The sequence below is a fragment of the Falco cherrug genome, chromosome 4 (genome assembly GCF_023634085.1).
Source record: "Falco cherrug isolate bFalChe1 chromosome 4, bFalChe1.pri, whole genome shotgun sequence".
Taxonomy (NCBI): domain Eukaryota; kingdom Metazoa; phylum Chordata; class Aves; order Falconiformes; family Falconidae; genus Falco; species Falco cherrug.
The window spans coordinates 33,699,311-33,715,706 of record NC_073700.1 but is presented as its reverse complement, the minus strand read 5'-3'; the positions used below and the strand labels follow the sequence as shown (position 1 = coordinate 33,715,706).

The 16,396-nt window shown below is 45.4% G+C and overlaps 1 protein-coding gene across 1 annotated transcript; it reads right to left on the bottom strand.

Moving 5' to 3' along the window:
• Positions 1–5,418: 5,418 nt before the first annotated feature.
• ZP2 (zona pellucida glycoprotein 2) lies at positions 5,419–13,835 on the bottom strand. Its single transcript, XM_014282604.3, has 18 exons — positions 13,765–13,835; positions 11,564–11,637; positions 11,312–11,395; positions 11,130–11,224; positions 10,150–10,338; positions 9,764–9,808; positions 9,349–9,513; positions 8,784–8,880; positions 8,520–8,701; positions 7,983–8,112; positions 7,626–7,807; positions 7,459–7,550; positions 7,256–7,380; positions 6,815–7,004; positions 6,430–6,565; positions 6,247–6,343; positions 6,075–6,161; positions 5,419–5,987 (listed from the first exon to the last, which is right to left on the bottom strand). The coding sequence occupies exons 1-18, from the start codon at positions 13,833–13,835 to the stop codon at positions 5,842–5,844; spliced, it is 2,187 nt and encodes a 728-aa protein (XP_014138079.2). The 3' UTR covers positions 5,419–5,841.
• Positions 13,836–16,396: the final 2,561 nt, after the last annotated feature.

Genomic DNA, 16,396 nt, shown 5'->3' with positions numbered 1-16,396 from the left:
AGACAGTTCCATACCATCTAGGGGACAACAGAAACCCAAGTTAAACAGTAACTGCTTCTAAGTCACCAAGTGGCTTTGCAGTGGGAAGTAATGATTAGATCCTACCTACATTTTGAGAAATAACAGAACAGTTTCTTACCGTTTGCAGCATGTCATGTGTGTGTATCATTGTGGTATTTCCTCAGCTGCCAGCAAGCTTTTAGTAAATACACATCTTGAAGCATATTGCTCAGGTTTTTAACCTGATCGTAGGTGGCTCAGTTCCCATGTGCCCATCTTAGGCAATTTTGAAAGGACTTGACAGCAGCAACCACAGAGCATCCATTCTCTGACAGGCAAACCTCTCTGCTGCACATGGCAGCCAGAATCACTGGGCTTTACTTTCAAACCACTATTATTCTACTAATAGAAGGCACCTACATCCAGATAAACAGATGAAAACACAGGTTCTAAACACTTTTATTTTAAAAGAACATTTGCCTCCACAGTAAATCAAATTAAAGCTGCTTAAAGGATGCTTTTGTACTTCAAGATACTATGAAGGCCAGACCAAATTCTTAATCAAGAATACTCAGTTACTAGAACATACAACCTACTTTAACCTATTAAAATTTAAGTTACTTCCTCACTAGCTTGATTTGTTCCTGCTCTTATAAAGTAACTAAACATCAACACTGCAAATAAACATACATACCTATGATTATTTATATGCACTCTGCAACATGGGGGATCTTTATCTTCATCTCTTTAGATTTCCAGGAGCCATTAATTTTAATGGCACATTAATTCTGCAAACTACTACAAAACCCCATAGCCAGCAATCCCAGAGACAAGACTGCCTCCAGTAGCTTTTCAGGAGGCACTTCCAAAGACAGAGCAATAAAACCCTCACACCTGTCTCCAGTGACAACACCCAAAAGCTTTAGACCACAGCTCATATATGGTTACACAGCTGAACGACTAATCCTTTCCCCTGAATTTCCTTCAGACCCTCATTTTTTGCTGAAGGGAGCAGGCATTGCCTAATAAATCCAGGATACACGGAAACAAGTACATTTATTTCAGCTCAGAGTCTGGCCCCACACAAACCATATCCTTCTGCATTTTAAATTGATTTTTCATCATGTAGTTCATTCTGTCATTAGCACTTACCAGGAGCTAAAGCTGTCAGCTCTCAGCCACCAGCAGGGAATGATGGAGCAGATGCACTCCTGCTGCCCTGACCTTTGCATGTTTATCAGTCACTGTCTTTTCAAAGCTTCTCACCATATCTTTTTAGTAAGAGCTGCTCTCAGCGCTGTGCCATCACCACATTAGCACGGTTTTGTACAGGGATACACTAAAGAAATAGGACTGGGTCAGCATAAACCAGGTGTTTTTGTTGGCACCAGTAAGGCCATCCCTCAAATGAGGGTGTAGGTTGTTTGGTCATCTGTGGTTTGTGTTGTGGTTTTTTTCTTTAAATTATTAAACACTGCAGTAGAGCTAAGTGGTAAGGGAGACTAGGAAGATGGTGCTAAGGTTCTGTTTTCTCAGCCACTGTCTCGGCTCCCTGCAGAACAACACCAGCCTAGCAGGGAAGCAGCAGGAGCCTTTCCCACCCCAGTAGCGCTATTCCCAATGGATCCCCAGCCTCCCCAGCCCCAAGGATCAGGCTCGCTGGCCCTCACTTCAGACATAACAGTACACCAGTTGTCAGCCACTCCTGCAGCCCTAACCCCTACCTCCTAGGGGACCCCAACCATCCTGTCTCTCCAAGGAGCTTTAGAACCACCAACTTTTGCCACAGTTCCTGCAGCAGCTGCCTGAGCTCAAAGCTGCAGAGACCCCAAGCTGACCCCATATGCAACAGGTTTGATAGCTCTTCTCCTATGCCTCCTCTCACTGCACCCTCATCCACACACGGCCATCCCACATGGACCAGCAGAGGGACATCAGGCCTGAATGCAGTAAGGGAATCCCTTGTATTTGTAAAGTGAGCTTAAAGATTCCACAGTTCAACAGGGGACTGAGAAAGACCAGAGCTCAGCTCTTACAGGAAGGGAGAAGGAATGCACATGGCTGGGCTCCAAGTTAAATTATTTACAGAGAGAGAGAAATAATTCCTTCCTTTAAATGAGTTACATGAGTCTTCACTCAAACTTCCCCTATGGTATCCACAAATAGAGCACAACACCAGCCTGGGGGAACTATGGAGTTAATCCTCCCAGGAGCTAGTGACAGATCTCCTCTCATATGCCATGCCAGACAGCCTTCCCCTAAGCAGACAGGGTTAGCCAGGGCCAGGAACCAGGCAAGAACAACCTGGATGGCTGTCACTGTGTGTCACCTCCCCAGCTAGTAAGCTTAATACAAGAGAGAGGTCAGAGCAAGAGTAGAGCTCTTACCTACACTTATTAAAGTGAGGTGTTTTAAACACCCTCACTAAAGCAAATCTCCAGATTCATACAAGCAAGCTATGTGTCAATTTATGGGAGCGTTAGCTAGCATTTCCAAGTATTCACGGGACAGCCAACAATGTTATTTAGTAAATTCCAACTGCCCAGAGCAGAGGTTCAAACTCTATCCAGCAATAAGAAACAAAGACTTCTCCGCCTGAACATGCACTGATCTCTTCCTACACTTGAGTAAAACGGAGAAGGGGGAACATTAAGAATATCAGCCTTGTTTGGCTCAGAAAAGCCAAGAGCCTGTACACTTAAGTACAATGTGCTGTCATATACATAAACTCTCTTCATCAAGCACCACTTTTTGAGCTTTTGCAGAAATACTTCATATTCCATTCAAGTGCTAAGTCAACAGGACTTAAGTCCAGTAGGTGGTTTGCTGGATAATAGCCTAAGTAATCACCTCAACCCTAACGCCTACCAGGCTAATAGAAAGTAAGAGCTAGTTGCTCCAACAGTTCTAATGTGAAATTGACAGTTTCATTGTACTACTGTTGGCACTGTAACTGTGATTAACAACAGCATAAAGCCTTCATAATGATTACTCTCAGTACTCCATGCTCTCCTTGCATAAAATCCACATTGGTATTTAGAAAATGTACCCTGAAACCTGTTTTATTAGAAATAGCTTGTTGATAACGCTGTTACATGAAGCAGGGGCTGTGGCAGGTGAGCCCCCTGCCCTGTACTATTTATGTACAACACAGGACAACAAGCATCAGCAGAGTCTGTCCACTGACTTGACCTGAAGCCCTACATGCTCAGAGCACATGGAGCTGGAGTGGTGATTATCACCCTCCCTGTTCACACCAAGTTGCCAGACAAAGTTTGACCCAAGAGTGCTACAGTCACAGTGCAGAGCACTCATCTCTTTTCATTCTGCCACATATAGTTGTATTTCCATGCCTCATTCCCTTGACAGTGCATACAGAATACAAAATAAAGAGCATAATTGCATGGCTGACACTGCCTCACTCCAAATGGACTGTTCTACCTACAGATATTGCTGTCCTGGTCTGTACTGAAAGCTGCAATGAACAACCACAGTGACATTTTAAGAACATACACTGACCTTTTAAAAAAAGCACTTATTGCCCTGCTGAAGTTCTGAGTGCAACGCCTTTCATGCCAGGTGTCCTGGTTTCAGCTAGGATAGAGGTAATTATCTTCTTATTTGCTGGTATAGTGCTGTGGTTTGGATTTTGTATGAAAATAATGTTGATAGTAACGACTGAACCATCAGTGTGTCAGTAGTGCTTACACAGAGTCAGGAACCTTTGTTTCCCATGCTCTGCCAGTGAGCAGGTGCCCAAGAAGCTCTGAGGGAGCAGAGCCAGGACCGGGGCACCCCAAAGGGCTATTCCATCCCACAGAACACTATGCTCAGTACATAAACTGGGGGGAGATGGCTGGGGGCCACCATCACTGCTCAGACACTGGCTGGGCATCAGTCAGCAGGTAGTGAGCACCAGCATTGTGCATCATTTAAGGGAGGGGGGGGGGAAGTTGCCCTTTGGGTTTTATTCTTCTCTCTCTCCTCTTCATTACAGTTATTTCCATTATTAAACTGTTCTTATCTCAGTCCACAGCTGTTACCTTCCCCCATCCCCCAGTTCTCCTCCCCATCCCACTAGGAGCAGTGGGGAGCAGGTGGCTGCATGGTACCGAGTTGTTGGATAGACAAACCACAACACCAGGTTACATGAAAAGAAGTGTCTTAGGCTCTGTAAAGAGATGCACATACTGCAGATTTTGGCATAACATGGATTTTTTTGAAAATAACCGAATGAAATCAGTCATGAACAAAAGCATCTGATAAGCATTTCAAAAAGGAAAGTGGCTGCAAAGTTCAACAGGAACATAACACAACAATGGGAGATTCAGGAAATTCAATATTAGTTCATCACTGAAGATTTTGCTTTAATGATGACTATTAAGAGGACAAGCAGTATTCAGTTTCATACATAGATGAAAGACCAGGAATATGCAATAGTCAATTAATGGAGTAAGCATGCTGCACTGAACTCCCCCTACCCTGACAGGCAGGGGAAAGCCACAAGAAAAGCAGAGGCAACAAACCTGAAGTGGACCCAGTAAACAAAGAAATGTTTTTCTGCAATCCATAATCAGCCTGAAGTATTTATCACTAAAATGACAGAGGCTGGGAGTAGTAGAACCAGAAATAATTTGTTAGTAATTAGCAAACCTATTCATAAGCCTCTTAAGCCCTTGGTTTTAAACCATTGGTTTTCAAAAGCCCCCCATAATCCCTGGCTGACTACTGCTGCAATACAGTATAATCTCATAGAATAAGAAGCATTACAGACTCAAGAAGCCCGAGGTTTAACCTTGACAAAGTGATATTGCTTTTAGTGTGGCAGCTGTCTTGGTCTAGAGAAGTCTCAGCAAGAGATCTACTTGTCTTTTATAGCCAGTTGATTCATTTCCACCTTCACTAGCAGTAAACTTAAGACTGGTTGAACCTACACATTGCTCTCCCCACTGCTGCAGCACAGACTCTGTTAGGACATGCCAGAACCAAACTGAAGTGACTGACGCTGCTCTTGAAGGTAAAAGTGATGTGGCATTGAGTACTGCTGCACAGATTGCTCTTTATCCATTACAGCCAAGCTACTACATGGAACACACGTACTCAAGCACCACACAACATTCACTGAGCAGTTTCCTTTCACCCTATTGAAACCTTTATGTTCACCCATGATTGAATCTAGAGATCTAGAGTTTTTGTAATCTAGGTCATTACCATGAAGTAAATTCACAGCTGGGCTTTGATTCTGTCTAGTAACTGTTATAAGACACTGCTCATTTTCATATAACCCCAGCTAAACTAGTATTAGGTTTATACTATTTGGTTACTGCTGTAAAGGGTCTAGATGATGTTGAGCTACCAACACTAGGCTTAACAACTGCACAGTTAACCTGTGTTAAAGGAGCACTACTTTGTCTTGAACTACTGTTTTTATTCAGTTATATCCTTTTCTACAATCCTAGGAAAAGGCAGGAGAACTCTATGGGATCTTGTATTAAGAAGCCAGTTCTCACAGTATTAAGAGTTAATTATACCCTGTCAGTCATCCTATAACATGATTTAAGAAGCTGAAGAAACTATCCAGGATAGGGGAAACTGTCATTGTCACTTGAGTCTTATCCAAGAGGCTTTGTCTTTTAAGAGCTTCTGTTCTAGTTCTGCTCAGTGCTCTCACTGAAACTACCAATATTGAGAGCAGCATCACTGCTCAGTGAGCCACATGTCATCTTTGTCCAGTCTACTACTTTGAATGTTACCCAGCAACAACTCCACAGCTACACAACTCATCCAGGAGACTTTTACAGTCACGTTTCCACTCCAAGTTTATTTGTAAAAAAAAATACACTAACATACCATGTTTACCATGGATGCTCTTCTCTTTAGGCATTTAAGAAAAGCCAAAAATAGTAGCATTGTGGCCACCACAGAAAGAATACCAACAGCAGTCATTGTAATGACAGTCCATGCCTCCTTGCTCAAGAAAGCAGTCCCTACAAAAGATGCAAAAAAAAAAGTGTGTGGAGACTGCTTTTCACTAAACCTACACAACATGCATTAGCACTGCACTGCCTCAGTACCTTGGGTTGCAGACCATCCTTCTGGCACAAGCAGAACAGGACCCTGCAAGCTCACCACTGCTGTGTTTACACCTGGCATCCCACTCCCTGCAACAGCAACACAGCAGAGGTTAACCCCAGTGTACAGCAGGTTATCTCGGATCAGTACAACCCAACATCTGCTCTGCCTTACCTCGCTTGCTTCTAGATGGCCTAGGGCATCTTGGCACACACAGTGGGGAGTCTGGTTGAAAACGGTCACAGATCAGAACACTGCAGTGGAAGTACACCTAGGACAGAGAATGAGAGGCCCATTCACTTTGAGACAAGAACTGCTCCTACTTACTGCTCTAAGTAGGAGAATAATGTCACCTACTAGGCCAGGGAGGGCTTTGTCACCAGAGACAAAGGCAAAAGTCTTCACTTCCAGCCTTTGACGATAGTTGGCATAGCTGACACCATGCCCCACAGGATGGAACACGGTCCTGTAGCTGTCCAGGTCATACGCACACCTGCCAACAGGTAAGCAGCAAGTCAGGGTAGACAAGATTTGGGGCTTGATTTTCTTAGCAGCAGGCTAAAATTCAAGGTAGGAAGATGGCAGCACCTCTGCAAGTTCCAGCATACCAGGGCAGTACCTGGAGGGCCACCTCAGATGAAGCCCTTGTAGCTGGGGTTCTGCTCCTGAAGTACGGGGGAGAAGCAGCAAATCCTCCCACCCACTACCAAAGGTGGTGTCATTTCTCTGGCAGGGCACTCACCCATCAACAACAATATTCCACTGAGGAAGCGAACTTGGATTTTGTGAAGCCGTTGCCCAACAGTCATCCAATACCAGATGGAGATTGGGATCATTGCGGTTCAGGACCTGAACTTCCAGGAAGATGGGCTGCTGTAGGTACCTCACAATTGGGTATTGATCATCACGGTATGGTTGCCTATATGAGTCCTCTGCAACGAGCCAAAGCTTTGTTAGGTAAGTCAGTGTGCAGAGCATCCTGAAGAACATCTGTCAACAGCAGCTGGTCTACCAGCTGCTGTCAGTCCTAGAGCCACAGATTTAAGGCATCTGCCTGAGGTAGCATGAGTGGGAGGGAAGCACATCATTAGAAGCCCATGCACCAGAACAGTTTGCTCATACATGCTTCCCACCCCCAAGCTCCAGCTGCTTCCCAGTCACCTGAGCCCAGGGTCAGCTTTACCTGGGTAACTTAGAAGAACCAAGGAGAGGGGACCCTGGTTCACTGAAGAAGCCAGAGGAGGAAGGTCATCTGCCCTTATAGTGAGGGAAGCATCACCATTGCTGAAGGAGCACAGAACTGTTAGCCTAGAACAAGGAAGGAGCAGGTAAGTCTTATGTTCATATATAGGATATATGGACTTTGTAAGATGTTTCCAGACACACCTAAGTTCACTGTCCCTTGAGATCCTGCGCAGCGGGAAGTCTGCCCATGATGCCCTCACCTCATTCTCATAAACAATCTTCTCTCCATCAAACTGCAGATGAATAACAGCATTAGTGAGGACATTCCCAGCATGTGAAGCCCTCCCCAAACCTGGCTACACACTTACCCAAAACCTGGTCCCACATCCATTCAGTGGGACATGAAACCAAACCCTGTCATTCAAAGAAGACTTGAAGGCTGGCCGGCACGCAGGATCTCTGAGCCTAAGCATATCCAAATCTAGCAGTGGTGTAGTACTGTCAGCAAGGATTTCAAAATCCATGTACCCATCCTGGGTGCACACAGCAGCTGCAAGAGGTTTACATGAGTTGCCGTGCCAGTCAGCAACAGCTCAATCTGCCAAGTGCTGTTGTGTTCTTGCTAGATACATGTCCCTGTGGAGGGCTAGTTCAAGTACAAGTGATGCTGAAGGATTACCCTAGCAGCACACGGGCCGAGTCCGTGGCAGAAGTTGGTCACTTACCTATTGGTGCCTGCTGGTCACAGGGGCACTCTGGGTGCATCACCATTGCCACAGTCTCCCCATGGAAGTGAAAAGACAGTTTCAGAGAGGACATGTAGGACTGAAGTCCTGAGCAGCTCCCCTCACGTCGCTGGAAGACAAGAATTACTCTTCAGTGTAGCTACAAGAGCTCATTTCAACACAGGCATGCATCAGAGCAGTTTCACTTGCCCTGAGGCCATGGTGCTCTTCATACTCAACTCATTTATTAACTTGCACTGCCCCAGGCACAAACACCAACCTGCTCCTAGAGGAGCATTTTCACCACCAGCTGTCGTCCCCCCCCCCCCCCCCCCCCGAGACTTCATGAAACCCATTACCTTTGAACGATGCTTACCTATTATAAAGTCGGTTCTCATTGCCCTCAGCAAGCCACAGGGCACATGGCTGGCTTGACAGGTACATGCCTAGCCACGGTCATAGCTACTGTGCTCTGGCTCTCAGTAAGCAGGAAGGAATTGTGATCACACAAAATCCTGTGACTTGATCAGAACTCACCCTGAACTTCAAGACTCCTCTGTTAATATGTAGCTTGACCCCTCTCCCTGTGTCTAGACTAATCCCATTTTTCTGGAGCTGGTCCATTGGAATGGTATTATCCTCTACACCAACAGCTGTAAGGGTCCCCGGGAAGGCTGGGATGGCAACAGTCATGTGCGTTGCATTACAGATTGCTGGACCTGCAACAATATCCTTGTTAAACATCACACTAGTTCCCTCAGGGCAGAGGCAGGTCAGGTTCTGACCTTCTCCATGCGTTACCTGGTGCACAAATCATTCTTGACTCCACAGCCAGGCCATGTTCAGGGGGGCCATACATGAGCTTGAGTGCTACAGTATAGAGCACCTTATCGTTGTGCTGGCAAAGAAAATACAGAGCTCCATTAGAGTGCTCAGCTCATAGTCCATCGTAAAACCAATGCTGCAGGGCCATATACTGTGTCTGGTTCATCACTGCTACTATTCATACTAGCTTCAACAGCAGCTTCTTCCTATCTCAACACTCTTTCAAAAAGGCTCTGCTCATGAGACTGCCAGTCAGATGGTCACCAGACAGGCTATAGCCAGATTCCCACTTCGGCAGATGCCCATCGATGTGCTGCTGTCTGAAGTGCACACTCTGCTTCCCCATTTTATCAGGCTGGGCAGTTCAATGACAGCTATGCCATCAGCCAGCTTTGCAGACACCAGCTAGGCAGAGCACTGCATCAGCTTGACATCAGCTCTGGCCAAGAGTCATCAGTGCTTCCTACAGGCCTACAGGAAGGATATACCCAGCCTCTTAGGGCAGCACTGCCTCCTCAGTGCCAGCTCTTTATTCCCCTACCTTGTAGGAGACAACTCCAGCAGCAGTAAAAGCCACCTGAAGGGTCAGGTTGTGGCCATCAGCTAGAAGATTATAGCCTTGCTGCATGGCTTGCCCAAGGCTCAGCTGATGTGTTCTGGTTCCATCATCAATTGACAGAGTCCAGGTCATTGGAGTTGCTGGAACCTGCAAAGCAGGAGATCCTTGCTTGGGAAGGGAAGGCGCAGCAAGGCATTACACAGTTCTTCACCCTGCAGGACTGCTACCTCACAAGCTCTACATTCAAGGTCCTTATATTGATAGCATAGAATTAGGCTTCCCAACAAGACAAGCACCCCAGAGAGGTAACTACTCCAGCTTGAAGACATAAGGCTCAGGTTTGGTCCAAAACCCTGGCATTCCCCCACCCTCCCTTTGCAAGGCAGAAGGCACATACCACATGCTCATCACTGAAGCTTGGAATAAGTCTTGGGAAAGTAACCTGGAACACAGCACAAGGGTTAGACCATAGGAACAGACAGCGGTCACAACCCTACAGCTAAGAAAAGTCTCTGCTATGGTTTTCCAGAGCAGACAGCTGGCACCAGCATCCCAGTTCCCCCTGCAAAAGGGCTGGAGCCAGACCATGTACATCATTAATGACTATTTGCAAACTAGCTCTTCAAAGAGCTAGGGTCATGCCAAGAAGAACATGCAGCCAACAGACCTCCCTGAAGCTGGCTGGAGCTTTCCCCAGATCCCAGCCATGCAGTTCCAGGAGACAGCCACCCTGCCTTGCAAGCCTCTAAACAGGATCTATAGCTCTCCTAGTCCCCTACTTACTGCCATCAAGTCTTTTGTACAGTTTGTTGCACCAGCAAAGAAAGGAGTAACGATTGTTGCACCAGCGAAGAAAGGAGTAACGATTTCATCTGCATGAACACTATCACAGTGGGTGCTGTAGGTTATGTTCTTCTCCTCTCCCATAGTGTCATTCACCAGCAGCTTCAATCTTAGCTGGTACTGACCATGCTATGGACAAGAGACATTAATTAGAAAGAGGCAGCAGTACTCAGTACAGCACGAGGACAACTAGAAGTCATTGAAACTAAGCCTTAAAAGTTGTTTTAGAAGTTTGTACCAGACAAACCAAGATAAACTTATTTTGAGAGCCCTATAAAAAAAATAATGCCAAGTTCTCTAGGAAAGCATGGGGCCACAAGGTTAGGTTGAAAGCAGAAGATACAGAGACAGCTGCAGGAGTCAAGAAAAAGCTCCAAGGGCTAGCAGGTTGTAGTGCCAGAGTAAACTGTTCAAGAAACAAGTTAATAAGTGCCAAAACCAAGACTCTTGTGGTATTTCAAATGCCTAAAAGCAACAGATACCAGTAAAGCCCCTGTTTTTGAGGCTAGTTTGGGTTGGTCTCCCACTTACTGTTCTACCTCAACAGCTATGAGCAACATGTGTTAATTGCTCTGTCAATATAGAGATGTAAACAAAGGGTGCTTTGCAGCTCTTGAGGCTAGTTCCCCTGCGTACAAAACATCCTTTGGAGTAGCTCAATTCCTTTACAGGAGGACACAACATTTCTGGCAGCATCTGAGGGGGTTTAATGCACAGTTGAAAGAAAAAGCATTCTAGTAGTTTTTTTTCAACTCCTGGCACAAGCTGCTCTTCTAGAAGAGTTTTACATTATCAGAAGTATAATTATTTCTACTCTTTAAGAAAGATAGAGCTAGAAGTCTTATTAAACCCAGTCCCAGCTAGGAAAAAAAAAATCCATAATCTATCACAGCAACTTCCCAGAACAAAAACCCCTTTACCTCCAGGCTAGTGCAGTTGACAAATGGGACAAAAAGCAACAGCTTCTCATAATAGACAGTGGGGTCACAGGACACAATCTCCTCACCGCTCGCATCTGGGGAGGACAGGGAAGGTCAGCCATGCAGGCAAGCAGCTGCTTTCATGCTGCAGCAGGAAGGGCCAGGGCAGCAGTAGTACATACCAACAACATGCACATGCCAGGAGTAGTTGCCAAGCTCTCCAGAAAACTCAACTTCCATCCCATCCTCATGGCAGGTCACACGCTCTGCAGAGGGAAGACCACCATCAGCCTCCTGCAGGCACACCCCCTGCAAGCCCCCCAGCTAGCCAGCCCCCTTCAGAGCTCCCTTCCACACCCAGGCAGGAGGAAGCAGCTCCAAGCAAACCCAAAGCTCACATCCACACCACTACCGGCCCAGAGAAGCCTCATTACCCAAGAGATCCTGATCCCCCAGGCCATCAGCACAAGGGGCTAAGGGCAGCAAAAAGCCAAACAGGAGCAGCAACCTGCAAGCAAAAGGACTAAAATGAGAGAGCATCAAGGAAAGGACCCAGCTCCCCATCCCACCCCAAGCCCCACTCACCACATCCTTGAGGTGCTCAAGCACTGCAGCTCCTCAGGCAAGCCCACCACCACAAGCTTGCTTCTTGGTGGCCCAGGGAGGATTATATAGGGCCCGGGGTCAGGCTCCACACAGGTGCAGCCTTTCTGCTGCCCGGGGGACAGAAAGCTTGCACCTGCCCCTCCCTGAGATGCAGCCTCCTCGCTGGGAGGAGGAGAACTCACAGGAGACCTTAAGGTAACAGTAAGCCTTCGGCAGGGGTTGTTATTTCCTTCTGGTTTGAAGGCATCTTTTTCCTTGCTGTGATAATGTACTCCCTTTATTCCCTTGCCAGATGTTGCATGGAAGAATGCACGTCTTTTTGACAGTTATTTTTTTTAACGAGGAGATTTGTGTGCCACTTTGATTTTCTGATGATTTAAAATAATTCCGCTGGGAGATTTGAATGTAACTGAGAATATTTTGTTCCCTGTATAGGCAAATCTGCAATGCAGATATGGATCTAATTAGGAGGAAAACATGAGTGGCAAGTTAAGGAAGAGAAGTCCTAGATCAGATCTTTAGATTGGAGTATCTCTGGAGGCTTTGGTTGGACTGTCATTGTCAAAAGCTGTGTGGAAGAGGCCTGGAAAGAAAAAAAATCCGAGATTTATATTACCTTTTAGCTACCACAATGCTTTTGATTTCAGACAGACTTGTAAAAAAAACCCCAAAGACTCGTATTTTTAAAAGTAATTGAATTCTTGAGATGGGAGAAAGCAAAAAGATAGATCATAGGAAAAGAGGAAAATTAATAGTATGGATGGTAATTTAGGAATGGGATGTTAAATTTGGCTTCAGGGAATAACAGATTTTGTATTAATGTACCATATATTAATGTAAAATATATCCATTTATATTTCATTTTACAGTTATAGACTGTGCCTAGAGCAGATTTTAGGGTTTCCCAGCCCAAGTGACAGTAGCTTCAGTTCTCTTAAAGACTTCAGAGCTGTGAGACAGAGTTTTCTGTTGTCTGCTGGTGGGTATTGAAGCACTGGGAACTTGGACGGGACAACAGCATGAGCAGAGGCAGGTACCTGCAAAGCGTGTGGTTGCCATCGGTGCACTGCCTGGCAAAGCAGTAGGATCCATACAGGCAGAGCAGGTGGCTAGTGGAAGTGATTTGAAAATGTACATTCCTTTAACTCTCACCCTTGTGAGAACATGGCAAATGCAGAGATAAAGCCATTAGGCAAGTGGGGATACCAAGGGTGCACAATGCTGCTCACAGCAATAAGCAGGCATTAGCCTGGAGCAGTAACTGCACCCAAGAAACAGTGCCTGATGTTAGCAGCACAAAAAGAAATTACACTTCTGCTTTTGCTATCAATAGTATTAGCATGTGGCCAACCTTCGGCCAACCTTTGGCTAGAAATTAACTTCCCAGAGACTCCTAAATTTGCAAACACGGATCATTTAGTTTTCTTTTCCCCTTTCTTTTCCCCTTTCTTTTCCCCTTTCTTTTCCTCTTTCTTTTCCCCTTTCTTTTCCCCTTTCTTTTCCCCTTTCTTTTCCCCTTTCTTTTCCCCTTTCTTTTCCCCTTTCTTTTTTCCTTTCGTTTTTAATAATGAGATTCATTGTTTTCAAAAGCAATGAGCATACAGAAAACTAACAAAGCAAACTCTGAAGCCAGACACAAGCTGATCATATTATGTATCTATTGTTTAGCTTGGGTTTACCTAACACAGTAGGGGAAAACAAGTGTTTCAGGTATACATCCTTTAAAGAATCACGCAGATGAGTTATTTTCAGGCAAGCAAATCTGATATGAATTTAAATTTACTCGTAACTTCCCTGCCCCCAATTCCTAGTTTCATTGAGTTGTTGGAAAAGCCGTAAGTCCCGGGGAGCTTTGGATCACGTTCCCAGAGCGTGGCTGACTGGGCTGGTAAAGGCTCCATCCTGCACTATGCTGGAGCGATGCTGCTGGTGTGGGGAGGGTCTGCAGAGGCCGGAGCAGTGGCAGAAGGGCAGCCCCCCCCTCACCTGCTGGAGTCAGCTCAGGGGCTGCCAGCTCCCAGTGCCTCACAACATGCTGGGACTTTGTAGCTGGAAGGTGATGTTGGGCCAGACAACACTGAATGGGTAGGGCAATGCCATTGCCGCGGCCACCACAACTGGGTTTGCCCTGCAGTGTGTGTTAGCAGCTCCTAATATCAGTCTTCGAGTACACAGATTTGTACGATGTAATTCATCAGATTGTGCTAAAAAAATCAGTTGTAGCTTTGCTTAATGTGTCTGAATTTGAGCTTAACGTACAGAGAAAGCGTGACCATTCCCCCTGTTGAACTTGTAACAGTAGCTCTGGCCAGCTAATTCATGCCCTGAGACACAAAACTATCCCCATGGCTTGCTTTTTTTCCTGCTGCAAAAACTTGCAAGGTTTCCTCCTCCAGTTCTCTGCTTTTCTCTCTTACTTGCTTGATTTTCTAGCTTTAGGAGCAAAGGCATTGCTAAACACCCCCGAGCATCAGAGTGTTGCATACCGCCTGCGGGGAGCACAGGAGATGTGCTTTCCTACAGGCTTTGGTTGTCCCTGTCCCTCATGTGCCAGCAGCAGGGCAGTGTTTCCAACACCAGTGAGGCCAGGACAGCGTTTCCGACACCAGTGAGCCCAGCCGGGCTTTCCTCGGGATGTCTGCAGCACTGATGGTGATATCATGGGAAAAAAACCCCACAAAACCAAAAGGCTTTAGCAATGCAAAAAGCCTGAGTGCCACGTCAGGACTTAACTTCTGAGCGCTCCCAGCAAAAAAACTTCTTGCAAATGTCACTGTGATACCACAGATAATGTCACGGCCCCTAGCCCCACAGAAGCCCCACCGCCTGCTTCTATGTGCCCAGTATGGCCAGGCATCAAGGTGTGCAGGTGAGAAGAGAGAGGCCTTTGCTAGAGCTGGCTTTATTGCCTTTCAGTTTTAAGACTTTCCCTGCTGATTAGGGCCTTGATCCCGTACGCAGGCACCAGCGTGGGTGACAACCTCCCTGTGGGAACCGGGCTGCCCAAGAGGGCATCCAGCAACAGCGTCCTCGGGGACAGCCGTTTCCCCTCTCCAAGGAGTGAAGAAATAAGCTTTTATTGTTTAAATGTTGTCGTCATCTCTCAATTGTGTAGCCACAGTTACCCTGTGTGACTAACCTCATTCTTCTCCAAGCCCATTAGTCCCAAGGATCTCATTAGGCAAGCGGAGGCTCACTCGCCTCCCCTCGTATGGCCTTTACCATACCACGTTTGGGGCTTACAACGGTTGCAATGGGGAAATGTTGTGCTGGATAATGCCTCATGCAAAGCAGATGGCACAGCGGCATCGCTGTTCAGACCAGGCTCTGAGTTATCTACAACATACCTGATGATGCTGTAGTCTTTCAATCTAAATAGTTTGTTTAACTGGTAATATTTTATTTAAGACTGTTCTCAAAAAAAAAAAAAAAGAGCAATAATCATAGACATAGCAAAATCCAATAACAAATCAAAGCTGCTAGTTAAATAATTCATTAGCTTACAACACCACGTACCATCACAACAGCATTTCTCCTGAGCCTGGTAAGACATTTCAATTGAAAGTGGAACAGTTTTGAAGTTCTTTTCAAACTCAGAAAGAAAAGCTTCATTCCAACTACTCAGGGAGTTTAAAAAGTTCACAATTTTGAGCTTTAGTCTCAAAAGAAAAACCTGCATTCAAGCTGAGAAATTTAGCTCATTTGATGTTGAATCATTTATTGCATTTTAAGTTGAGTTTTTTGGAAGGCACAAGGAAGAACAAATGCCAGGAGTTTAGAAACAGATGGAGATTTTGTTTGGTCTTTTCTTTTTTCTTTCTTTTTTGTGATGCCCACTTTTGTGACATAAATAATAATAAAGTGTGCGAAGTCCCAGAGCTTCTCTCCAATTGACCTGGGTTTTGCTTTACCTCTAATTAAAACTTGGAACTATAGTTCCCCACTTAGCATCACGCAGAGTAACTGTCTTTTAAAATCAGTATTTTCAGATGTTAGATGATAAAAATCACGCTGAGATCAACACTTTGTGCGCTGAATTAATTAACAGAAAAGCACTACTACCTCTGTAGTAGAGATTAATAATCTTAAAAATGAAAAGGTCTCTTTTACCACCAACACGCTTTCATGGCTGCAGCTAACAACGTGAAATGTCAACGTGCAAGAAAAATGCTGTCTCCTCTCTTCTACCAGGCGCTGGTGGTATATGCAGTATGTGCCTTGGTCATCATCTTGCACTTTTGAGAGTAAAAATGCTTGCGCTACCCAGTAAAGGAGATAAAATCCAATGGCATCAAGAAACAGCTAATCTTTTACATATATGTATTTATACACACATATATATACATGTACATATATACACACACACACATATGTATACACATGTATTACCTGTCTTTGTACTGCAACAGCTAGTTTTTTCTAGTAGCCGTAAATTTAACTCAGTGCAGAGCCTGGCTAAATAGAAAATGGAATAAATGACTGCATTTTCTATTAGAAAAGCATTAATGGCAGTGCAGGGAACTTGAAAAAGGGCTGAGGGTAAAACTGCCGTCTGATGCCAGGGGAAGGTTACCCTGGGTGAAGCACAGCCTTTCCTCACTGCCCTGCGATCCGCGATGGCACCAGGGATGGCTGTGCCAATGGACAAGGCAAAGGAAAAC